Source organism: Topomyia yanbarensis, chromosome 2, assembly GCF_030247195.1.
Source record: "Topomyia yanbarensis strain Yona2022 chromosome 2, ASM3024719v1, whole genome shotgun sequence".
NCBI classification, from domain to species: domain Eukaryota; kingdom Metazoa; phylum Arthropoda; class Insecta; order Diptera; family Culicidae; genus Topomyia; species Topomyia yanbarensis.
In genome coordinates this window covers 338,129,772-338,157,201 of record NC_080671.1, presented here as the reverse complement: position 1 = coordinate 338,157,201, position 27,430 = coordinate 338,129,772, and the positions used below count along the sequence as shown (strand labels likewise).

The window sequence follows — 27,430 nt, the reverse complement described above, 5'->3', positions numbered from 1 at the left end:
GAGTCTAGATTAGAACCGACAAACTTCTATTCGGTAAAAACACCTCTTTACTACCTGTACCATGACGACACACTGGTGGAGTAGTAAAATGGCATATATGAGCTTCACGCTAGTGATGAGTGCGACAATATCGTTTGCCTTCTCGCCGCCGCGTCGGTATTTCAGCATCGTCATTGACGCATGTTGCTTTGCACTATTTTACTATGTTATTAATATTTCGTTTGTATGTATGTGTTGATAACTAAGCCTTAGTAGTAGATCACAAATGGGACAGCATGGAGACTCTGCACTGCATGAGCCAACAGCGTGTAGCTATGGGGTACGATATTGTATTGCACAATTATGAGGTTGGTTGAACACTAACGCATCGTTTGGGAGCTTTTTGCTCACACTTCGAGAGCGAAAAAACAGATGCATTTCCGCTCTCAAGGATTCGTCTTGGGTGCGTAATTCATGCCCTCTACGGAATCTGATACACAATTGTTTAGAATATTTCCTAGCAGATTTATCCTTTCCAGTACAGCGCAAATAATTTACGTTGAAAAACTAGGGGTAGATAATGTCCGGAACATAACCTGTGTGTTGACGTAGGACTATCACTTTATGTGAAAGTATTGTATATAACCTTAAAAATCCTGACTAAAACATGCTACTTTTACTGGTAATTCAACAAAATTTAATTTTTGACTAACTGAACTCGAAATATAATTTGTTGAGTTAACTATCGGTAGAAATTTATCGAAAACAATCAACTGTTATGGACAGATGTTTATATATATTTTATGTGGTGTACTCAGTAATAATATTGTTTACTGAATTGATTACCGAACGGGATACTACTTAAATCCCCAGAAAAAAATACTGAACTCGGTGAAGCAAACAGAAATTTGAAGCTAAATTCGCAGAAATTGTATTTGACAAATCCACTCATTTGGCGAAATGGCATTCTATGAAATGACACAAACCCGCCTGTAGCCTATTTTGAAACATGCGATCATCTGAATCCCCCGAAACAAATTTTATTCGAGCACTCATTTTTCAGAACATCATATATTTTTCAAGATATTCAATGCACAGCCTAGTGCCTGTGAACAAAAACGCTAGCTAATCTAGTTGTGAAAACCACGTTCCTCCCGTTTTGTTTTCCACTTCGTACGATTGAATGTGTGGACAAACTGCTACTATATCTTCTTCCGTTGCTTGGACCCCACACAACTCTGTATCTATCAGTGCGACTGTGTTAGCCCGGTTCCACTGATGGCGAGGTTGATAAAATCACACTCTGGTTAGTAGACAGGAATAAACAGACGCATCGGTGGTAGTAGCAATTCAATAGATCGGAAAACGGAAAGGAAAACGCTGCACTTCTTTTCGCTTGGTACGCATATGAAGGGAAGGTAGAACAAAGAAACAAAACCTTGTTGGTGCCAAGAAGAGGATAGCGGATGATGGGGTTGTAGAGTAACGTTCATATTTTATTTATGGAGTGAATCGATGATTGTAAGTCATCTTAGACAGATTGTGTATTTGATATACCAAAATAATTCTAAATACTTTCGGATATTCACTATTCTGGATTCCCTTACAACGGTATGAAGTTTTTGACCGAAAGGAAGAGTAATGAAACGAAAAGCGCTAAAATGTAAATCATTAAAACATCAATTCACATAAATCTATTGAAACGAAGTAAGAAATGTACTATTTGTCCCAATTTTCCTTACTTTTTTACCAAGTGGAAATGTACACACAACATCAATCAAATCGTGGGAAAGCAAGGTTTTTTTCCCCGAATTTAGTTCACTATTAGTTCCACTCGTTATTTACTGTACCGACGCCACCCTTTTGGGTAGGAATAGATTGAAAAGTAGTCCACACACAGTACAAATCTATGACTAGTTGTATTAGGACTTCTTGGAACAGGGAACAGGAAAAACATAGGAGAAGCTTTTCTTTTCACAGCGAATTGAAAAAAATAGATGTTGCAAGAAAAAATGCGAATGCAAGAAAAATCCAAAGCACAGACCGCAGCAGAAACGTGATTTGCGCTCAGAAAAATGAACTAGATCGTCGGAAAGGAACCGAGCTACAGTTTCCGGAACTGCAAAACAGTACGGTGAGAGGCGGGAACAGGGATCAAAAAAGGAATACCTCGTATCCTTGCTTCATGGACATGTGGTTTCTCGGTGCTGGCCATCCGCTGTACGAGTCCATGTCTTTGGTGTGCTGTCCACATTGCTGACAGATTGCGAATTCGATGAGTTGTACGCAAGGGTTTCCGGTACGCACCAGAGACATACGGGAAGAGGGCGCATTAATTCGTAGAAGATTTCATTTCGGTTTTCGTTTCGCATCGTTTGATGTCGTGTGTATTCCGGTTTCGGTGCAGATGAAATTTCCAGCCAGCCCAGCCGCCATCGGGATCGAGCAGCACGTGCAGATCAAAGTGATTTTTTTTTACCAAGCCGTTCCATAGTGCAGCGGGAAATGAGAAAAAGAATAGAGATTATGGAGAATCAATATTTGAGGGATTTCTGAATAACGGTTAGCAACTACTTGTATGATGTAAGATAAGAGCAATAGCACGTCAATTCGGTAAACTCTCCGACGTGACCCATTTGGAATCCAATATTTTTTCAACATATTACCTCTGTGGAAAATAATTCAATTTTCGTCAGTTTCGTATTACTGCTACTACTTTTAAAAACGAACCTACCGAACAAGGTTTGATCCCTGAATAAATATTATATCTCGATAATATTTGGAGTTGATGGATTAATATAAAAGGAAGGATGTTAGCGTAATATTAAGGAAATAAACACTGAAAAAATCGTTTTAATTTGAGCGAAAACATATTTTTGAAACTTGAACTCTTAGATTAGTATTTTATCCAAATTTCGTCTTCAGTGCCTTCATCATCATCACGTACCTCGCAGCATTAGGCTAGCAATAGATTAACAGATAGCTAACGGTGCGACTTTGGATATCGACACTAACAGCTGAATACGAATCCCTGCAGAAAATTCTAATTGGGCATTGCAGCATACATCAAAGGCCTTCTCCAAGGTACCGAGTAAACAATTAAGCCGGTCTTGACCTGCAACTCAAATTTTAGAATTTGGGTAATGTAGGGTACACCTCCTTCTTTTCACTTTGAAGATGCGGATGCCTATGCTGGAATTGGACACTAAGCCAGGAACCGTAGCTTTCAGTTCTTCTGCCGCAACTGCCACGGAAGACATCCCGCTGCACGTGTAAGCACTGCCAAAGATACATGACTCCTATTACCGCTGCAAGCCAGCCAGAATTCTCGAAACAAACACTATAACCGGCCTCTCGAGTTGCAGCCAAGTAAGTCTGTCGGTTCAAGCTGTGCACGGTTTTATCGAAAACTGTGTTTTTCGTTTCGAAGTAGATCAGAACGGCAAGAAGATTTCCGTACGCGCACTCCTAGACTACGGATCCATGTCGCTACGGTGATTGTAGAATCAACCAGTCATGGCGGGCGAAATCTACGCGGTGTATAAAATGACCTTCCGTTCGGTTGGAATGAGTGCCGGTAACGGCAACTGAACTTGATGCGCATCGTATCGGTCTTCTATTACCATAGTATCCCAGATTATTCGCATTGAGGATCGTGCAGTTTGGCAGCAAAGCGAAATTTTCTCACAGAAACTGGAGAAAAATTCGGAGGAATAGGATGCCCATTCCTGTAGTAGATAGCCAGCTGATGCAAGCCTGTAGGACGTTTCGTCGCGATGCGTCATGGGCCTCGGGATGCAGCTAGATCTGCCAGTACATTTTATCGATGTCGGCTATGATAGCGAACCTCATAATGATTGGCAGCAGGTCTTCTAGCATGTCAAGCCCGACGAACTGTTTAGTGTTGACGGAAATTATTGACGACGCGTCGAAAACAGGTTGTTGTGCTGGATTCCTTGAACAGCAGCGCGGGTTCACGTTGTCATTTGGATCGTCGAGCTTTTCCATGTGCGCTATCCGTGCGTATTCGTCCATGAATTTGTAGTATGCTTTCTTGGCGACTAGGTCACCTCCTCGTTGTTACTCAAGGCTTAGGAAACCTTCGGTGATGGATTTATTAGCGAGTCGAGGGTGCGTAGCAAACGAATGAGGTAACGATCGGACGAATTGCGAATGGCGGGAGTAACGTAAAGTTCGCCACACTGTTTTTCTTCAAGGGAGTAGATGACAGAATACGAATCAACAGCCTCCACATTCCAGAACTACTGCAACGATTGTTCTAGGCTTCGATCGAGAGTGGTCATACGAGATTCGAGCACGGTGGGCTCGTAGTGCGCTTCACCATCTACAATAATACCAATACCGGATCGAATGTGGAATCACTCTGCGACAACTAGTTGGTCTCATATAGATTAGGTAATCAAGCCTGATGGAGTACTGAGTTGAGTTAGATTTGATCGTAACAGTCAATTGGCACTTGATCTGATTGGTAGATTCACTGCATTATCAATTGTGCGACGGAGATCTATAGAATTTTACAAGCCTCTTGGTATTGGAGTTGAACATGGATCCGTAGTCTAGGACTACGCGTACGGAAATCTTCTTGGCGTTTTGACCTACGTTTTCGAGAAGAAAAACAGTTTTCGGTAAAACCGTGCTTAGCCTGAGCCGATAAACTTACTTGGCTGGAACTCGAGGGGCCGCGATAATAGGAGTCCTGTACCTTCGGAGGTGCTTACTCGTGCAGCGGGATGTCTTCCGTGGCAGTTGCGGCAGGAGAACTTAAAGCTACGGTTCCTGGCTTGGTGTCCAATTCCATCATATTCATTTCCGAGAAACCAGCTCACAGCGCTCGCGCTGGCTGACGGAAAATTCTGGATACTGGAAAATGAAATGCTCTTCTGACCAGGCGAGACGCCTAAGAACACTTACTAATGCTTGTATGCTACCATGATCAGCTTTTGAATTGGAATTGCACCAGCCACTTTGGTTGCAACAGGTTATTCGGACCGATATTGCAGGTCGGTTGCAACCGTTATGACGTAGAATTTTTAGAGAATATTTTCGTTTGACTGGCGGAAGGGTGTACAGTAGACTACCCAGAAAAACAAAGAATTTTTTAAAACTCAATCGGCCTACCGGTGAGGCCCCATGAAAAAGTGACTCAGACATCCCTTCGTTAAAAGTTTAATAACTTCTTTTAACAAAACCGGATTGACTAGCAGTCTTCGACAAAGTTGTAGACAATTAAATTATATTTTTTTTTATTTTCACTTACAGTGATAATGTGATGCATACATTGGCACCTAGCGGCGAAAATGCGAACTCGTGGGTTTTCTCCATGTAAATTGTCGAAAAATCCCATACAAACTTCAGACACGTTGGTCCGCTAGCTAGACTTGCCCGATTTGCTTCAAATTTGGAGCAAGTACTCCTACTGGGACCAGGAATCGACTCAGGAGTGGGCCGATAGGGGTAATTTTTTTTCTTGTCACTATAGTCTAGTGTCTAGAGTCTAGTGCACAGACCACGAAAGAACGGACACTTCATGAACCGCTTATCCTACCGCTCTAGCAATGCTTTCCAAATCTAAACCTGCTTCTATATGAATGGGCTTCTCCATCAAGCAGAACTGGTAAAGCAGCTTTACAACTGTCTGAATAGTTGCGTTATTGTGGATCATCGGCGTGTCACGGAATGAGAGCTATTGCAAAAAATCTCTCCAAGACTCGATTTTGAGTAAGCGTGGTGGTTGTGCACCGGTGAAATGTGTGCAGGTGTCACAGCATGACAGGGTTGGGGAAAGCAGTAGGATTAGACGGCAGAAATCATTTGACCGCACAATAACGGAACATGAAATTCATTCGTTCTTTCGAGTGTGTATCAAACAGTAACGTATACATTCAATAAAGTCACTTAAGGCAGCATATTCCTGCACACGTCCGGACTGTTCCACCAGTGAATTGTCACTTTCAAGACAGCGTTTTAACAATTAAAAAAAATGTTTGCTTACTATCCTTCTTTTTGTCATGAGCTGTTCTTTCGAATTATACATAAAGTAAATCACTCAAGCCAGCACTGTAACGGTAAAATTTGGCTCAGACATTAATTAACATATTTCTGAAAATCACGAAGTCCTAAAAACGAAAATTTATTGAGTGTAAGTTTAAATTCACGCTTCATTGAAAACTGATCATTGTTTTGAATCTTGTGATCTGTTTCAACTGCTCGTGTTAAGTCAGACCGGACTAAGTCGCAAAATCTCAAAAAGTGAGATTATGATAGTACTGATTAAATAATTTCTTTAGCGACTTTTGTCATAATTGAAATATGTTAAAATAAACAGAAATGGTGGCAGAAAACCATTTAAATTATAACGTAAAGAATACTGCAATTCAAACTTTAAACTCGTTTTTCTCGAATTCAATAGAATATTACTTAGTCCCGTCTGACCATATACGACTTTTTGATTCGTTTGGCCTTGTGTCCTTCGTCATAATAACTATTTGGCCTAAATACTGTATCATAGTCGTGCTGGTATTATTATTTTTTAATACTGCCTCAATGAATACAAAAACACTTCCTAAATTGGTCGGTATTCAGTCAGACCGGACTAAGCCGCAAAACATTAAAAAATGAGATAATCGTAAAGAATTTCTTGAGCTACATTTGATTTTTAGCTGATTTGAAATATGTTACAATAGAGGAATTTCATGAGAAACCGGCCGACCGCAAAATATGACCATCGTCGATACGAACGAAACTTTGCAGGTGTGTTCGCTGTATGAATCTCCATGATATTTTCTGGCAATTGGAATATTTTGATACAAGAGTAATTTTTCAAAAGGGCGTAAACATTTCTACGTGTATGAATTTCAATTTTTTTTGTTCGATTACTGTATTTTATACAGCAAAACTATCTGAGAACAAGTTACAGGGAATGAATACTTCTGTTCGAAAAAAATATACACTGAAAAAAATGTTGTCATTTTTCAAAAAAAAAAAAAAAATTATGATAAAAATTTAAATTGCGAAAAAACCCATTTTTTTAAATTTTTTATATTTTGTTACCAAAAACCTAAAGAGAAAAGAAACATTTTGATTGTAATTGCATGATGGAGAAAAAATCGGTAAAAAGTTTTTCTAACAATAACTTCGTACATGTTTTTAAATTTCATACTAATTGACATACAAAATTGTAATTTTATTACAGAATATAATTCTAAGCACCATTTAAAATCAAAATGCATTTAACAAAAATCTTCCAAAATGCGATAGTTTTCGAGATATTTGAAATTTTGCTACTTCAAAAACAATTCATTCGTGTAATTATGCTCTTTTTAAAAGTTATTCGCATTACCCCATCAAAAAATGTCAAAAATTTAATGTTTATCGTTTTAAAGACGTAAAAGCAACCTTTTTAGTGTATTTGGATCATGGAGAAGCTTTCAATAAAAAAGTTTTCCTAACAACAACTTTTGACATTTTTTAATAATTCTTACTATTTGCAGTCAAAAATATAATTTTCTTTTTGAATATGATTCTAAACGCCATTTTAAATCGAAATGCTCTTAACAAAAAATTTCTAAAATGTAGTAGTTCTCGAGATATTTTAAGTTTTGTTTTAACAACACAATTATTTTGTTTTATTACGACCTTTTCATAAGTTAGTCGCGTTTCTCCATCAACAATAATAGGTTTTTCAAAAGGCCCGTAAACTTTCGTGCAACTTTCTTTTTAACATCAAGGCGATATTGTAAACCATTTGAATTTGAATCATATTCAAAAAGAAAATTGTATTTTTGACTGCAAATAGTAAGAATTATAAAAAATGTCAAAAGTTGTTGTTAGGAAAACTTTTTTATTGAAAGCTTCTCCAGGATCTAAATACACTAAAAAGTTGCTTTTACGTCTTTAAAACGATAAACATTAAATTTTTGTCATTTTTGATGGGGTAACGCGAATAACTTTTAAAAAGAGCATAATTACACGAATTAATTGTTTTTGAAGGAGCAAAATTTCAAATATCTCGAAAACTATCGCATTTTAGAAGATTTTTGTTAAATGCATTTTGATTTCAAATGGTGTTAGAATTATATTCTGTAATAGAATTACAATTTTGTATGTCTATTAGTATGAAATTTAAAAACATTTACGAAGTTATTGTTAGGAAAACTTTTTTACCGATTTTTTCTCCATCATGCAATCACATTCAAAATGTTTCTTTTCTCTTTAGGTTTTTGGTAACAAAATATAAAAATTTAAAAAAAATGTGGTTTTTCGCAATTTAAATTTTTATCATAAATTTTTGTTTTTTTGAAAAATGACACAACATTTTTTTCATTGTATATTTTTTTTCAGACAGAAGTATTCATTCCCTGTAACTCGTTCTCAGATAGTTTTGCTGTATAAAATACAGCAATCGAACAAAAAAAAATTGAAATTCATACACGTAGAAACGTTTACGCCCTTTTGAAAAGTTGCTCTTGAGTAAAAATAATCTTATTACCTGTGGAAAATATTTAGTCTTGCATGACGGTGAAACGTGTAAAGTTTCATTGGAATCTAAGATGGTCGGTCACGATTTTAAAGATTTTCGGACGGATCTTTATGGAATTCCTCAATAAGAAAGATTAATTTCAAATTTTAATGTAAAGGATGTTGCGATTCAAAATTTCAACTCGTTTTTCTCGACATCAATACAATGTCACTTAGTCCGGTCTGACTTAACACCGACCAACCTTACAACTAAATACGACAATTAATTCAATCTTCAAAATAATTTGTCCAGTCCACTCTAGCTATAATTATTCAAAGCGAAAGATTGCTTCTACATTGTGCGTAGCCAAAGAACTATGACATCATCGCGATTAACTGCTGGGATCATTTGACATATGCTTTTTTACGTGTATTCTGGTCGCGCCACTGAGTGTGACGATGTTAGTGTCAATCAATTCAGAATTGCGTGTCACGATAACGTGTGCTCAACGGTGTTCTTATGGTGATAATGCGGCGGGCCCGCCCACGCTTTTCAAACCTGTTTTAAACATTCAAACACAAGCAATCATCAATACTCAGACCACGTTTCTTTATTATCAAACCCATATCATCACGTGCCAGAAGAGGAAACCGAGGAGATTTGAAACAGTGTCCATTACTAGCGAAACAGTACTGTTAGATATTGAACAATGATGCATTTGTTTTATTTATATCGTGTCCACAAATCCTCCAATACACGGCAACGACGTGAAATGAGTGATTAGGCATTGATGGTAACCACACAACAAAAAGTATGTAAAAGTAAGTTTTCGTTATGTTTTTCAAATTATTATAAATGTTGTTGGATCATGACAATATCGTACTTATGTAGTCTTACAGTTAACATTTGTGGATTGTATACGTTTCTTTCATCGTTGCAATGTATATATTGTAAATTGTGGATCAAGCTTTACTTTTCGACATGGAGGGTTGAAACACCTTGTTTCAACTCTCCTCGATGGTGAACTCCTAGTGTTATGGCAATGTTATTATCACATGAACGTTCCTGAATTACTAATAATCAGGGCCGTCGAGAGCCGCGCCGGGCCCCAGGGTTTGAAGTACTGACGGGCCCTACCATATATGACTTCTTATTTCAATATCGATTAGAGAAACTGTACGGATGCAACCGTTTCAATTAAACTATTTTTTATGAATATTGTTTATTTGACACAATTCAATGCGTTAGCTTAACAGAGTCGTCAGTATTTTAAATAAGTAATAGATGGAAAAAATAAAAATAATAAAGGAATATTTGTGGCTGGCCATTAGAATTACTTGCGTCCGATTTGCCATTGCGATTGGAAACCTTTTTTGCGGCATTGCCATACAGTCCATATCACCATCGTTCATGCTCCCTTGACGCACGTTAATGCTACCATCGTTAATGCTGCCCAGAATCCGAGCGTAGAAAAATTGACATCCCTTTGTGAGCTTGAAAGAGAAACAAAATTCAATTCATGTCCGCCGCGATGAATCGAAGGTTTGTTTGTTTCCCTCGTTCTTCGCTTTTTCGGTACAACGCATATATTCGGTTTCAGGAGCAAACTGAATTTTGTTTCTATACTAGCTCTGAGATCATCAAGCAAAAGTGCACCAGATAAAGATTATGCAGTTCAGTTATGCTCGAAAATGTAAAAAAAACTGCCTACAAACTGTCCACATAATAACAAATGAATGCTTCGGTCAGTTTGGCAGTGAATTAATGAGGGAAGCATTGGAACTGAATGTTGAATTCAGCAAATTATTCAGAAATAGGCAACTGAATGTGAAATTTCGCGTTACTGATGCTACCTTGTTTCTTGTTGTTGGTACATGTTGTTGAGTTTGAGGAACTGGATGCAGCTATTGCAGTTGTCACTATGACCTGAATGAATTTTCTTTATTGGTTTCTGAACATGGTAAAATCGGTTTTGGAATCATGTTACATTTGCGCTGACATTCAGAGAGAAAACATTCTGAATGCGATGACTGTGATCCAACAGCGAAGTCTGCTGTTAGAAAGACTGAGACAGAGAGTTGTGAGAGAAAGAGTTTCGACTTTTGGTGGAAACTAATGGATAGAATAAGTATCTAGTTAAATTCCCATATTTTTCTGCATCAAATGTGTACACTGGAACCTCCATTTACGAACCAAGCCAAAGGTTCGTAAATTGAATTACACCGTGTCCAATAAATTCTCATACACTTCTTCAAAGGCATTGTTGTCGTGTACGCACAACACATATATTAGCTATGTATTGGTGACATGTTGTATTATGTTTGTACTATTACTGACATGATAACATACATTCTTTCATTCAGTTTACATTTTCTACCGACGATGAAGGAATTCCGTGCCGTGGTGATAAAAAAATTTTGGCTTGTGAGCGCCCGGGCGCTATTTTCAAAAGTTTAAAGGAGTAAAGCGCGATTATGTTTACCGGACCATCCAAAGATACCGTGACACTTGCTCATTGGATGACAGAAAAAGATCCGGCCGCCCTCGTTCGGTAAGGACTGGACAAGTGGTTAAAGTCGTGAAGGAACGGATTAGGCGAAAATCTCAGCGCTCTGTTCGTAAAATGGCTGCTGATCTGAATATGTCGAAATCATCGATGCACAATATTTTAAAACTCGACCTGAGACTGCAAGCTTTCAAGAAACGTAAAGTACACGGAGTTTCGGAAGCTTCCAAGGAAAAAAGACTTGAAAGAGCAAGTGCTATCCTATCACGGCACGCTGGGGAAGAATTTATATTTTCTGATGAAAAATTATTTGTCCTGCAGCAATCTCACAATGTCCAAAATGACCGATTGTGGGCTGTCACTTCCAGGAATGTGTCAGATAGTGACAGGAACATTCCTCGATTCCAAAGCGCCGGTGCAGTGATGGTTTGGGGAGCAATTTGCAAGCGTGGCAAATTTCTGCTTGTTTTCATCGATAGAGGCGTTAAAATTAACGCTGTGTATTATAAAACTGAAGTTTTAGAGAAAGTCGTAAAGCCAAATGTGCAAACAGTGTTTGGAAATGACCATTATGTGTTTCAGCAGGACGGAGCGCCTTCCCACACAGCGAATGTCGTTCAGAGCTGGTGTCGGAACAATTTGAACGACTTTATAGCGAAGGACGAATGGCCTCCCAGCTCTCCGGATCTTAATCCCTTGGACTATTTTGTGTGGTCATATATGTTGTCGAAGATCAACGAATACAAAGTGTCCAATATAACCCAATTCAAAAGCGTAATTCAACGGATTTGGGACGAAATGCCGATGGAAGCCGTGCGTGCCGCTTGTGATGGTTTTGAGAAACGTCTGAAGCTGGTGAAGAAATTAAAAGGCGGTGTCATTCCAAAATATATGCTGTAAATGATCAGTATTATATAGCATCACAGTATAAAAAATTTCAACAAAAAAATGACTTACCAATACAGAATAATTTGGGTTTCATTTTGTATGAGAATTTATTGGACAGGGTGTAGTTCGTTTTTTGGGATTAAGATCGTAAAAAAAGTTCACTTCACATTCTTATTAAAATTCGTTGGTTGAGTAACATTATCGATTACCCTAACAATATGGGTATTTCCGGAACGGGCTTGACAAGTACATGATGAAAATGGAAATTTAATACCTTTTGAAATCCAGGATGGAGACTTCCGATTGAACAATAATCTCGATAACCCCAACAATTTGGGAATTTTTGAAACGGGCTTGACGAGTAGATGATAGAAATGGTACTTTGGAGCTATTTCGAACAATATCTGTATAAACTATGAGGGTATTTTTAAGAAGGTTTGACGAATAGATAAGCGATGCCCTTTTGAAGGCCAATATAGCGTCTTCTGGTTGAGAAAAGTTTTCTATAATCATATCATCCGCATCACAAATCAATATACCTATATCTCTACACAAACCTCTAAGTACCACCCCCTGGTAATTATTTATTTATTTATTTATTTATTTATCACGCACATCAACAGGCCGTACTCGGCCCCAATGATGGAAACTTAAACTAATTACATCTAAAAAACTGCAGGAATCGATTTCTCAATGATATTCGAGACAAATGAAAGTTGAACAAGTGCGACACACGATTGATGAGGCGTTGTAGTCCCGTGATAGCGGCATTAGCTGTTTGAATAGTTCGTCGAAACGGCACTCTCAGAAGAACGTTTCCGCGTAACGTTCTGGACCTTGCTTGGATATTAACTCGCTCTAGTAAATCTGGAGAATCGATGCGTCCTGACAGAAGATCAGAGATGAATAAGGCTCTTGCAGTTTCTCTACGATGCTGGAGAGTATCGAGCTGGATGAGTTGACACCGACTCTCGTAGCTTGGTAGACGAAAAGGATCGCGCCAAGGCAGGCGTCGAAGAGCATACCGTATAAATTTTCGTTGAACGCCTTCAATTCGATCGCTGCTGTTCATGTAATTCGGGTACCAGACCGCCGAACAATACTCCAGCGTAGAGCGCACTAAAGAGCAGTATAGGCTTTTGAGACAGTAAATGTCTGTAAAGGATTTAGCCGTACGGAAAATGAAGCCCAGGCTTCGCGATGCTTTACCAACAACATACGAAATGTGATTCTTAAATATAAGTTTCGAATCTAACAGCACTCCAAGATCCTTAACGCAGCTCACCCGGGAAACAAGAGCTCCAGACAAGTTATATTCAAACTCAATGGGATCTTTTTTTCTGGTGAACGATATCACAGAACATTTCGCCGGATTCAGAATCATTCGGTTGTTTTCACACCATCTGCTGAAAGTGTCGAATTGCTGCTGCAAATATTGTGCGTCCGATCGGCTCCTAATTCTGTTGAAAATTTTTAGATCATCTGCATACGACAACCGTGGTCCTTTCAGCTGATAGTTTACATCGTTGAAATAGAGAGTGAATATTCATGGTCCGAGATGACTTCCTTGCGGAATACCAGTCGTTGCGGAGAACAGTTTGGAGTATGCATCACCTATGTTCACACTGAGTTGACGGCCAACGAGATAGGATTGAAACCATCGCAGGAGTGATCCACTGAAGCCAAGTTTTTCCAATTTAGCGACTGCGATATCGTGATTGATTTTGTCGAAAGCTGCAGATAAGTCAGTATATATAACATCAGTTTGTTGATTCGCATCAAACCCTTCGGACACAAAAGAGGTTAGAGATAGTAGATTCGTCGACGTAGATCGATTCGGCATGAATCCGTGTTGGTCTTTAGAAATATATTCCTTACAGTGAAAAAACACTGACTCCACCACGACTAACTCAAAGAGCTTGGAAATGGCACAGAGCGCAGAAATTCCTCGATAATTGTCAATGTTTCTCTTATCACCTTTTTTGTGGACAGGAAAGATGAAAGCTGCTTTCCACAATTGAGGAAAAATCGCGGTTGTCAGTGACATTTTGAATAGTTGACAGAGAGGTTCCACCAAACCAGATATACACTTTTTCAAAAACACAGCAGGGACACCATCTGGCCCAGGAGATGACGATGCTTTAAGCTTGGATGCTGCTGATACAATAGTGCTCCACATGAATCTCACTCACTGACCGTTCGAGTTGGGCCACGCCGCTAGCTGCAACGTCAATCTGCTGCGAGGACAGAGTCTCACTGACGAACACACTCGCAAATTTAGAGGCGAACAATTTGCATATGGCTTGTGAATCATGCCCAACTTCACCATTCAAAAACATTGTAGAAGGTAAGCCGGTTTCTTTCCGCTGCTCATTGACGTATCTCCAAAACGATTTAGGATTACGTAGCTTGGCGGTAATTCCCCCCCCCCCCTTGTCAACGTAAAATTAAAAAAAATAAAAAACGATGTTAGTTATTCCGCTTTAAAAAAGCTACGTCGCATGACCTGACCCACTACCTCCCTGTCGTCACACATCATCACAAAATACAATACTCCCCCTCCCCCATATAATGCTACGTCATTTATGGATGATCCCTTATAGAGATGTCTTAACTAGAATTCGCCATCTTGGTTTTCAAAATCGCTTCATTCATAGATTTTCGTCATTTACTCGTCAACCCCATTCCGAAAATATCCAACTTTTATTAGTAACAGTTAGCTAAGAATATGATAAATTGTATACAACTTCATACTGTACACTTTGACAAACACTTGCGATAAATGAAACCAGAATGGTTCAATTGCACTGTTAAATGAATTTAATTGGGTTACGGTCATGTACTTCAGAAAACCATTGGAACGATTGGAACGTAGTTATATAATATATTTGCAGTGTCGACAGAAACAATAAACTTCAACAATTAAATTAAAATAAATTTAATTCAGTTAAAAATGCGGGCCCCCAAAACAGACCCGGGCCCCAGGGTAGTTGCCCCCCCTGACCCCCCCCTCTCGTCGGGCCTGCTAATAATAATCAACATTCTTCTTTGCTGAATTAACAACAGTGATCAACATTCTCAGTTAATCAGTTGTAGGTTGTTTGTAGTCATGGAATATGTATTTGTTCTGATTGTTTACTCGTATCAACTACTGAAGCTTGAAGCGAAGTGACCATAATTCAAAATGAACCAAAAACTGCCAAATTACCTGTCAAAATTTAATATTAATTTTCAAAATAAGTGTCAATTTGTACGTACACTGTGAAAATATGATAAGAATGCATGTCATTGTAAGGAATTATCTTAGTGTGAATATCATATGGCCTCATTTTCGGTATCTGAATTTTGTTTGGCCGCAAGATAAAACTATAATGTTTTCAGAGTTTCGGTCACTGTTGCACAGTCAATGTTCAGTTTAATTCGTTCATTTTATTCAAGGGGCATAAACAACCACCACCCTGCCAGAAGTCCATCTAGTTGATTGATAGCATTGAATTAATTTCTCTCGTATAACGCGAGACTGACTGACGGGGAAAATAACGCCAGCCGTTGCCCCGTCCAAATTTACACAGGCCACTGTTTATAGTTGCATGAGCGATGCTAAAAAAATCTAATTAAAAATGTTCAGTTTAAAATTCGTTCAAGCAAATATTTTTCTTTTCGTATCTCGTTACTTTGCTTTGATTTAATTTTTTCCGCTCTCGTTCAGTTTCCACACAAAAATTTTCGCTGGTCGGATGGCCAGTCTGAGTCGAAGCCTGCTCGCGATTTTTTTCCCTTCGTACATATAGACATCATCATCGTCGTCGTCATCAGCTCATCGTTGTCGTAATAGTCCCAACTTACTGCTCCCTCTCAGACTAGCAGTGGTCAAGGTTTCGTCGCAGGCGAACGGTCACCTACACTACACTACCGCAATCTCCACGGAATTTAACTTGCATGTTTTAATTTTTTTTATTTTTTTTTCACTCAACCGCGCCAGTCAGAAGTTCCCCTTTTCGAGGATCTGTTCCGGTTTGTTTTCAGTCCTCCAGTTTGCTTTGACCAAGTTGAACCTAGTACGCACTCCTTGGAGTCGGCGGTAATGAGAACGAAATACGTCACGAAGCACTCATCACAAACGCTAACAGGGTGGTCGAAAGTGAGTTGTTTCACAGCTATCTCACTCATTCTACTAATGCACAGAAACACCACCCACCACTGATTTTCTCTCAATCACGGCACCCTCATTGTTGGGTAGAGCTCCAACCCAGTGAAAAACCAGATTTGTCGTCATAGAAATGATAGAACCCAACCAACTACAACCCTTCAACGATTCGCTAAACATAGCTTTTTCCGTTTTCATTCCCACCCCCAACCCTGCGCTGGACGAACTTCGCGTCGGTCCGAGCGAAAGCAGAGTTAAAAGAAAAAAAAATTCAATTAAAAAATAACTTTGATATAAAAATTTTCCACCCTTGAGCTAATTTTTTCCAGTATTTTAAATTTTTCTCATTTGCTCTGCGAAACTGCCCAACCATCAGCGGCGTTGGCTAGCATTTTTCAATTAACGCTTCGCCTGGCTCCAACCCACCCACCCACGCACACATCCTTGGGGCTACATTCAACCTCGGTGTATGGGCCGGGGACGACTGACAGTTCGCTGTTCTAGCACACTACAAATTTAGACAGTTTTATATTTCATGTGTACTGGTTGCTGTCGTTTAGCTTTTCGTTGTAATCTCAAATTCAGTCACAAATTTTTTGACCTCTGCAGGTGGCAAAATTTCGGGCGAATTTGAATGGAATTTTGTTTGTGGGAATATAGATTCTGATGGTAGAAGGCTATCAGTTTGTCGAATGTGTTACAGTTAGCTGTAGTCCTTATACGGAATTCTGACAATTAACCATCCGGCACTCGTGCCGTTATATTTAGTGCTACACCTTCAGAAACTCTCGCGAAGTCTGCTTTCAGCACCAGCGCCTGCATTAGGGGAGCCATCCCGATCAGAAGGGCATAGCTGATTTATAACACCTGGTGTTATTTATTTCAAAAATATTTTGAAACAGAACCTGTTATAAATCCGGCTGGTTAGTTGTTAAAACAACATAAAATAAAACAAAAAAGTGGCTAATGATAACAAAATTGTAACAAAATTTAATACGATTTTATCAAAGTTAAAACTAAATGAGATATAATATTTTTTCAAAAGTAGAAACGCCCTCTGTAAGAGAACTGTATTAGATATAATCATCTAATGACAGTGACCTAGTAACAAACGATCAATTCATAAATTGATCGTTTCATAATAGATTATGTTATAATATTGATAGTATAGAAAACTGTCCGCAATCCATTTTTCATTCCGCTATCTGAATATAACTCCAGTTGTTATAAATATCAACCATAATTATAAAAGTGTTATTGTTTTGTTATGCTCGTCTGATCGGGCATTCGCGCGAATGCCGGAGGGTTAAATGAAGAACAGTTTTGAAACCATCAAAAGTTACGAATGCATCATTCGCAGCTTCAGCATGCTGGCAAAGAGGAATTCTTCATTGACAAACTATATGCTATTCAGTAAATTTGGAGGTTAAGTTTTGGACGGTTCACGCGTAGAGAGTCGAAAATAATTGAACAAACCCCACCGTCATTGAAAACTTGTGTTTAGAAGCTTCCAGTACATTAAACTACTTGTTTCAGTTTCAAATCATCAGCTTGAACCTTACACCAGCTTACAACAGACGCCACGCAGCTCCTTAAAGAATAATGCAAACAGAAATTGACTTATATTGCGCCTCAATATATACATGACGTTGCATTCGAATTTTTGATAGGGTTGCTGTTGTTTTTCCTTGAATATGTTTAGTTTTTGTTATGATTCTTGTTCATAATTTGGGAATATACTGTCGATAGTCAAACAATTTTAATGATTTTAGGTGCTTGTTCGTGATTTTCGTGATTTCTCATCACGTTGCCGTCATTTCTAATCGCGTGAGTTTGCCATCGGATTTTTCTGTCTGCCGGATTTATGTTCATTATTTCAGGACTTATTCACAATTTTTGTAGTTTCTTTTCACGTTATTTTGATGTTATAGTTTTGAGTAGAATGATTCATGTTCATGATTTCAAGACTTTACTGATGATTTTTGTAATTTCTGTTCACATTATCGTGATAAGAATAAAATATCACGATAGCGTGAACAGAAATTACAAAAATCGTCATTAAGATCCTGAAATCATGAACATAAATCACACAACTCGTGACAAAAATATTAAAAATCGGCAAATCATATAGAAATGTTCAAATTTTCAATTCTGCCGCAACGCTTCTTATGTAAACCTCGAGTGCACTGAAAACTTTTGTTTTCCCCGAAACCACTTTTTTGAACTGGCCGGAAATGTAACTCGAACAAATGATTTTTGATCGCTTTTAGATTTTCACAGTGTATTCGAAATTAATTTCTCCAGCGACGTGGGTAGAATTTAAATTTTTTGTTGATTTTTCTTAAAATTAACAATTTTGTGTAAATTTATATTGCATTTTTTTCACTCAAACGTGTGCTATTTCGGGAAAAATCAAAGTATCAAAAAAATTCTACTTCCATCGCTGGTTATTGTCATACGAAATAAGAAAAATTTATGTTTTGGGCTCTAGGTCAAAAATTGTGGGGGAGTTTTCCGACCGTGGACCCCTTCCAAAACCGTGCTGTGGGAAAAATGCAGCGCAACCGCCATCTTATAATGAAATTACTAGACAAAATTATTTTTTGTGACTCATTATTTCAAAACCCATTTAACAAGATTTCAATTCATCCTTTATTAGAAATTACGGAAATGACAAAATTCCTAAAATCATGATTAAATTATCAAAAATCGTGACTAAGATCCTGTAACCATGAACATGAACCATTACACATACACCTCAGACAAGAAGCACTATCATGTGCATACAGATTGCAGGTTACTGGGCTTTGGAACAGTAACCATGTTGATCTTGCTGCCAGTCACACACGATTGTGGTCACAAATGGTTACATGGGGTGAAGATATTCTTGCTCCCAGCGATATTACACTCACATATAGTTTTCCTTACAGGACATTCCATGTGAAGATTTCCTCTCGAGAGGAGTGGTTGTCTGGTTATATGGAAAGACAACAACAAACGCAAGTGGTCTGTTACACTGACGGTTCTCTGGTGGAGGGACATGCTGGTGCTGGTAGACACTGTCGTGAAATGAGATTGGAACAATCTCACTCACTAGGTAGATACTGTACTGTATTCCAAGCAGAAATCTTTGCGATTATGTGCGGGGTACAATCGGCCCTTCAACTGATTTTGTCCGGCAGAGTTATAAACTTCTGCTCCGATAGTCAGGCTGAAATCAAGGCCCTTAGCTCAGACAAATCCCGGTCCAAGCTAGTGATCGCGTGCCGAACCCCAATCGAAGAACTAAGCATTGTCAACACTATCTACCTTGTCTGGGTGCCCGGACATTGCGGTATTACTGGAAATGAATGGTCTGACGAATTGGCCAGGGCAGGTTCAGCGATTGACTTCGTTGGTCCTGAGCCCGCGCTGCCAATTTCGATAAGTTGGATAAGGGAAAAATACGGTCATGGGCTTTGTCCCAGCACCGCAATTATTGGAGAAATCTACAAAAGCGTTTCTAAAACAACCGTGCCCAGTGATTTCAAAAAATCTCCTACATTTTTCGAAGCTCCACTGCGGCATGCTGACCAGGGCTTTAACTAGCCACTGCAAACTCAATTATCACATGGCAACTATTCAGCGCGCTGAGTCTTTTTCATGTGATCTTTGTGAATCCGACTACGGAACCTCATATCATTTGATATGCAACTGTTCAGCGGTAGCGCAATTGCGATTTCGAGTCTTCAGCCGTCCCTATGTAGGCGAAACCATGTTTGGGCGACTGAAACTCAGAGACATACTAAAGTTTCTTATCCAACGTGGTAAAGAGCTTTAGGCTTATTCGCAGGCAAGTTGAACTACTTGTAAGTTTAACTTATCTGTTGTTTATTTTTGTTTTGCGCTTTTATTTTTCCCACCCTTCCAATTTTACTTCCCCACACCTCCTTGTCCTTTCCTTCCGCTCAGGAAATGATGAAAACACACGGCAAGGCACAAATCCCCGACTACATACGGGGAACGTGCCATTTAAGCCAATATTTTCTGATTCAGTCGTGGCCAATAAAGGAGCATACGTATCTGTAGCAATTATTATATCGAATAAACTTCACCATTCATTCTAAATAACTATTCGTAGAATTTATTGCCGAAAGGTGAATTATGACATAGTTTCTGAACTACAGATTTGTAAAAAAAACAATGCAAGTATTCTTTGAATATGTTTGCACTCTGGCTGCAAATTCGCGTATCGAGTTCTCCAAGAAGAAAATTGAGCTGGTTTTCAATGAAGCGTGGTCCAACTCAACTTCAGCTAATAGTGGATAGAATGACCACTAAAGTTTCGCATTTAACTACCCGAAGTTCGACTCTTAATGCATTTGCAGAACATATATCCAGACTAAATTCCACTAAGGAATTAATTTTATTAGCACATTAATTTGATCTTGGCAGTGTGTTTATTTGAGATGGGCGGGTACGGGTATTTTTACCCGATACCCGACCCGAACCCGTACCCGTAGGAATCGGGGCGGATTCGGGCATTGTTATCACCGGGTACGGGTCGGGTCGGGTACATCAAAAATATTTCTGTCGGGTACGGGTAGGGTCGGGTTTTTTCGACATATATCGCATTTACCCGTATAAATGTTTTTGAATGTGGATGACCTTTTTCCGCCAATATCAAAAAGTGAGGACTTATCCTCTTAGAAAAATATTAAAACAAGCATAATATTCCCATTTTGACATACAATCGTCCTATCGCATGAACGGAACTATCCATAGATTTTGAACTAGAAGTTCATAATCTAAATTTTGCGGTACTATTTAACAGGGAAACATTTATCGCTTTTTGTGAAGTTTCTCGAGCATTTTTGAAGTAAATGCTGTAAATTTCCCTCATCTCTTCGACATTCAGAAAGCAAAACAAGTGTATGGGAAAGCTATGTAATGAATGACTTATATCTCTGCTTAAAAACAATCAGAGGCGGATTTAGGGGGAGGGTCATGGGGGTCCGGACCCCTCCCAAAAATTTTCGGCTGGTTGAGAAATTATAAATTAGTTTGAATTTTATATTAGCTTCAAACTCAAAATATTTTCAGACCTGATTGGGTCATTAAGCTATATATAGTTTTCCGTTCCATTCGATAAATTTTAGGTCCAATATACATAATATAACATCATTTCAAAAAAATTTCGTTGTGATACGTAAAAACGATTTTTTCTGTTTTTAAAAACAAATCTTATGTAAACACAGACAACCATACATAGGAAAACTGCGGTTGTTTACATCTGGCCTATCAAGACAACACCCAAAATGAAAAAAAAACTATATGCATTGCATGGTGTTTATGTCAAATAAAAATAACCCAGCGGGAAAACCGGGAAAACATGTATTATTTTTTTCTGACAGGGCATCATTTGTCGTGAAATTCGATATATCAAATGCTTCTGATAGTGCCAAATCAAGACTGTCAACATATTTCTTAATTTTAAATTTAAATTTTATTTTTACGTTTCCTGAGTTGGAAAAAAACATTGTTGTAATCACGAAAATCAGCTTTATCGTAAAGAATAATAAAAAAAACCTGTTTTAATCCACCTAGAGGTGCAATTGTGCCTTTCTCATTTCTACAAACCATGATTTAATAGCTGGTTCGTACAATATAACATCATGGAAATGTCATTCATTCTTATTACACTTGGTAAGTATATACAAGAGCACCTTTTTGCATTCATCGCGGTATCGGTTTGAATCGGAGTTTTCTATGTGATCGCGCTCCAAAACCTGTAACTCCGGAGCCGGAAGTCAGATGGAGATGGAATTTAATATCAGTTTCCGACGACGCAACACCTTTCATTTGAGATTAAGTTGATCAAATCAGTATAGCCATTTTCGAGAAACCAATATAACCGTTATTCTGAATTTGGATGCTTCCGGATCCGTCGATGGTGGCCAGTGTGACCAAAGAGACTTTGAATGACTGTTGGTGACCTAGATCTACAAATTCAACAGTTGTGTTTACATTTTGGAAAAAAAATCACCTTTTTACAGTTATCACAGCATTCGTTAGAATTGGGATTTGCTGCGTGATCGTACGTATCATCCTGTAATTCAGGAACCAGAACTCGGATCCACACAAAATTCAACAGCAGCTGATGGACCTTTCAATTAAAATCAACTTTGTCAAAATCGGTTCAGAATATTCCGAGAAACCGATGTGGACAAATCAACAAATTTTGTTTTGTAACCATACTCTTCAACACGTAATCTGGAACAAGATGTCGGTTGAAAATGAAATTCAATAGCAACCTGTGGGAATATTATACCTTTCATTTGAATCTTAGTTTGTAAAGATCGGTTCAGCCATCTCCGAGAAACTGATGTGGACATTTTGTTAACAAATCCGCACATACACACACACATACATACATACATACATACATACACACAGATATTTTGCGATCTCGGCGAACTGAGTCGAATGTTATATGAGACTCGGCCCTCCGGGCCTCGGTTAGAAAGTCGGTTTTTGGAGCAATTGCATAACCTTTCTATATGAGAAAGCCAAAAGAATAATATTTAATTAGCTTAATCAGCATGAGTTCAATGTTATCTTCATGTGATTATATTTTGAAATGTTGGTGGAATGGGTTTGAAAGTGGAGGGAATGGGGGATTAGTAGAGTGGGAGTGGAGGATGCGTCAGAAATCCTTCATCTTATTTCGGTATACGGAGTGGATGAAGGAAATGCGGGCGTGAGGGTGGTCCAAGGGGAGGGGAGTGATGAAGGAGGGAGGTGTAAGGGCAAGGCAAGGGGGGAGGGGCGGCAACGCAATACTCAACTGCATATTTTGCCTTCCAGTTGAGACTTGGTTTGAGAAAATCGGTTCAGTCATCACCGAAGAACCGATTTGACTTTATTTGTGGAATATGCCCGGAATTCCGGACTTCCGGAATCGTCGATAGTGGACAATATATTCAAAGAATGTTTGATTGGCAATGAGTGATCTAGATCTGCGATTAGAAGTAATTTGGTAACCATTTCAATAGTTTTTAGCCTCTGAGGTATTACGATTGTACCGATTTATATGGGAAATTCTAGTGCATCCTTACTAACACCCCTGTAACTCCGGAAGCAAGAGTCAGAACCGAATGAAATTCAGCAGCAGTCAATGGTATTACTGTATCTTTCGTTTGAAATCAAGTTTGTAAAAATCGGTAGAGAATTCGCTGGGGAATGGGTGTGATATTAGCTTAGGAACTTGGCGGCTTCCCCGGGGGCGTCATGAACCGTCATAGGTGGCCAATGTGATCAAAGCTGCTTTGATTGATCGTTAGTGATCCAGACTCGCAAACTAGAGTAATGTTACATCAATTTTAATATGTTTTACATCATTTTAACATCATGGTGGTACCAGTTTATATGGGAATTTGCTGTGTGACCGCACTCTTCAACCCGTAACTCCGGAACCGGAAGTCGGATCAACTAAAAATTCAATAGCAGCTTATGGGAGCGTTATACCATTCAAATGAAACTAAGTTTGCGAAAATCGGTTCAGCCATCTCTGAGAAAATTGTGTGAGTTTAAATGACACACACACACATACACACACATACACACACAGACATTTGCCGATCTCGACGAACTGAATCGAATGGTGTATGACACTCGGCCCTCCGGGCCTCGGTTAAAAAGTCGATTTTTACAGTGATTGCATCGCCTTTCTTTATATGAGAAAGGCAAAAAAGATTTTTTTTCTCATTTAACGACCCAATTTGACCACCAATATGATTTTCATTAAATGAGGTTTTTACGTATTTCGTATTGTGTAGTGTGCATTTCAAAATTGCAATTTCGAACCCCTTGCAAATTTTTTTCTGGATCCTCCCTCGAGGAAAATAGTCCAAATTAACTACCAAACATAAAGAAATGTAGATTTTTTATGCTTTTTTGACAAAAATGTTTGGCGTTAGCACAAAATTTATTGATAAGTTTGATTAAAGAGGAATTTACAGAGATTATTCCAATTAATCAAAAATATGCCGATAAATTGTATCTTCTTCAATTCCAAGATAACTTAATAAATTGCAAATTAATCATAACCGACAGAACTTGAGCGTGTTTAGAATAAAATTGATGTTTGTTTAGATGATTTGTGGACGATTTGATCTTATCGAAAATTTACACAAAGAAGTTCCCGTTTTTAAGGTAAAATAGTTTCGGAAAAAATATTCTTGCATCTCGCTAACTACATCGTGATTAGTGGCCGTTTCCATGTCAGGTGTTGTCGTCGAGAGGAATCTGGTACTGTGGTACCGTAACCGCGGTGACATTGATCACTTTTCGAAGTAATCATTGCATATTTTTAGACGCAACACATTTTTTTCAAGTTTAATATTTTTAAACCATATACTGATGTATGGAGAACAAGATTGGATGATTTTACCTAAAATTGTCCGCTTACAGCTATTTTTTCAAAAATGATTTCAACTCCGTCCGTTTTCGTGTTCCGGGGTGACGTTGATAACCTGCATGTTCACCCACATTAAGTTATTGATGTCAATGTTTTTCATTCAAATATTTGTTTAAACTAATTCTGGAAAGATACTCATTGTTAAATAGATGTTAATTGGTATTAGACAAAGTATTTCAACGTACTGTAAAATTCGAGTAACCAAAATTCGTATAATTTGTGTCCGACTAGAATAAAAGATTCTGAAAACCTTTCAAACTGCTAAAATTGTTTTGTTTCAGTGTATTATTAATGTACAAAAAGTTTCACCCATTTTAACACGTTGGAATATTGAACAATTAAAAAAATGTTACGAATTTTCGGTTAAAATAATTTGAAATAATTGCCAACTAGTTTCACAAAAAATATATTTCAAATAAACAAACTCTTAAAACTAAATTTAGTATATCCCAGTCAAAAGGAATATAAAAACTCGCTTGTAATTTATTACTCTTGCTCAAATCTGAGATTTATTTGTTTTATAAAAAATAGACACTTTACGAAGCTTCGTAAAAATCAGGTAAAGTCAAATTTCGGTTTTTTGTAGTTTTTGTATCCAAAAACCAAACAATATACTCAAAAAGTATAACAAATCAGTATTTTGTAAGTTTAGAGTAAAAATCATTTCAAATTGAAATGATTCGGTAGACTATTCTGGTTTAATAAGCGTTCTACGAGAAAAGTTTCGAGTGATCAACGTCACCCCGATAATCAAAGTCACCCTGGTTTACGGTATTTCTGGTTTCGTTCACATATAAAGATTTATACCGAAAGTTAAACTAGGGCCGGGCCTAGTTCGCGTAAGGCGTAAGTTAGGGGAGTTCCTTTTTCTTCATTTATATTAGGCATATGGCACAGTCTCTCATATTATGTGAAATATGTTGTCATATGTTGCATTCCATTTTGATTTGTAGAATTAATGGGTGACAGTTTTCGAACGTAATAAAAGAATTTCCTTAATTTTGTGAAGTTTGTGTTATTTACGGTGAGTTTCAATCCATTACACGTATGATTTTATTTTTCAATAGTCCACAATCTATTAAAATCAAAGAGATACATAAAAAAAGAAACTTGCACCAAATAGCTTTGGGCTTTCCTACTCCTTCGAATCAAATAGGTTAACTTTATTTATTGAAAATTGGGTTCGGGTTGGGCACGGTTTTTAATGCGGGTGCGGGTCGGATTCGGGTCGGGGTCGGGTCGGGTTCGGATTTTTTTTCATGCTCGGGTACGGGTCGGGTTCGGGTTTTGCCCTTTTATGAAATCCGGATACGGGTCGGGTTCGGGTAAGCTTACAAAAATAATATTTGGGTTCGGGTCGGGTCCGGGTACGAAAAATCCCATACCCGCCCATCTCTAGTGTTTACCAACGGATCTTACACTGCCGTCATACGCACAATTGTCTCATGATCTATGGGATTTCGCTCTGTATCTCTGTAACTGAGTAAATAATAAATGCATACAATGGTAAAGGCTATGATAAGACGAGGCAACTCAAGACGGATACCGGTAGGAACATTTTTTCTCTGTATGAGTGAGGTTGTCATTTTTTCGATGAAGCTGATAAATCAGGAGAATATGAAAAAGTAAAGAATAAACAAATAACGTATTTCTGTTAATATAAGTTTTATTTTGGTTTGGTAATCATTATTTTTTATTAGTAGTTTCGAGACAAAAAGTATCCCTAAGTAATCGAATCGGAAGATCCGAGGTGAAATACGGCCTTTTCTCTCTTTTCATCGTGCGCCAAAGAATCGGGATGCTCGTCCGGATGTTTATTTTTACTACTAGGGACCTGGCGGCCATGCTTAATTTTACAAGTATAAAACAAATACACTCAAAAATGACAAATGCTCCGAACCTTTCTTTCTCTTCATCTTGGAGGAGTTGTCTCTGTATTTTTAGTTTTCTTGCCAATTTTGACTGATGACTGTATGCAGCTTGTGAGGTTGGCAGTGCAGCCAATTTCTTTGTCATGTTTAGATATGATAGATATGCTATAATACACATAATAATGGCCGTTTTATTAACTCACATTTAGCTAAAATGTATCTGGAACTAATCAATCCAACTTTTTTTTATCACATACTGCTTGCTAGAAACAGCAAATTTGGCCAGCATAACAGCCTATATATAAGAATCAAATTTGCCACAAAGATTGAAATAGAGATGGACGTACTATCACAATAAAGAAATATACAGAAATCGTATTACTAGTTTCCTTGTCTTGTCTTGGGAGTAAACGGTCGAACTCGTTAAAGTTCGAAGATGATAGATAACGGAAATCGATGGTTAAAGTCATTTTAAATGAAGGTGCTGTTGGTTGAGTGGTAAGTGTGACAGCCACCCTCCCCAGTTGGTCTGGGTTCAATCCTAGCCGAGGTCGTTGAGATTTTTCTGAGGTGAAAAATCTTCCTTCGGAAGTGAAGTAAAGCGTTTGGATCCCGGTCCATGAGTTGATGGGTCGATATCTAGTTACTACCAAATATCCTCCTCCCGTGAGACTTGTGGAGTGCGCAGCAGTATATACGACCTCTAGCAAAAGCAAGTATCTGACTAACGTTCCTTCCGCGATCTACGTTCGGGCCTGTCCGGCGCCGGTTTTGATCAATAAACACTTTAGGATTACCAGGAGCTGCACATTGAAAGATGTTTTCCTAATCCCATTGTTAAAGTCATTTTAAAATCAGAGATGAGGGCAACATGGATACCATTTAAAAATAGGTGAAGCCATTTTGAAATCCAAGATGGCGGCCTTTAGTTACCAAGAAACAGTGAATACAACTACCAATATGGGTATCATTTAAAGTAGTCATAAAATACAGGAATTTATTAATTTAGGCCATTTTGAAAACAAAGATGGCAGTGGTAATCACCAAAGTGAAAACCATAATCAATATATATGTCTATCGCTTTTGCAAGGCTGGTCAGTAG

The 27,430-nt window shown here is 38.2% G+C and overlaps 1 protein-coding gene across 1 annotated transcript in view; it reads right to left on the bottom strand.

Moving 5' to 3' along the window:
* The window catches only part of LOC131684035 (zinc finger protein rotund-like), a 204,882-nt gene that overhangs the window by 116,770 nt on the left and 60,682 nt on the right, over window positions 1-27,430 (bottom strand). Inside the window, 1 exon segment of the mRNA XM_058966542.1 lies at window positions 2,149-2,235. Within this exon segment, the coding sequence (XP_058822525.1) occupies window positions 2,149-2,235 (87 nt within the window).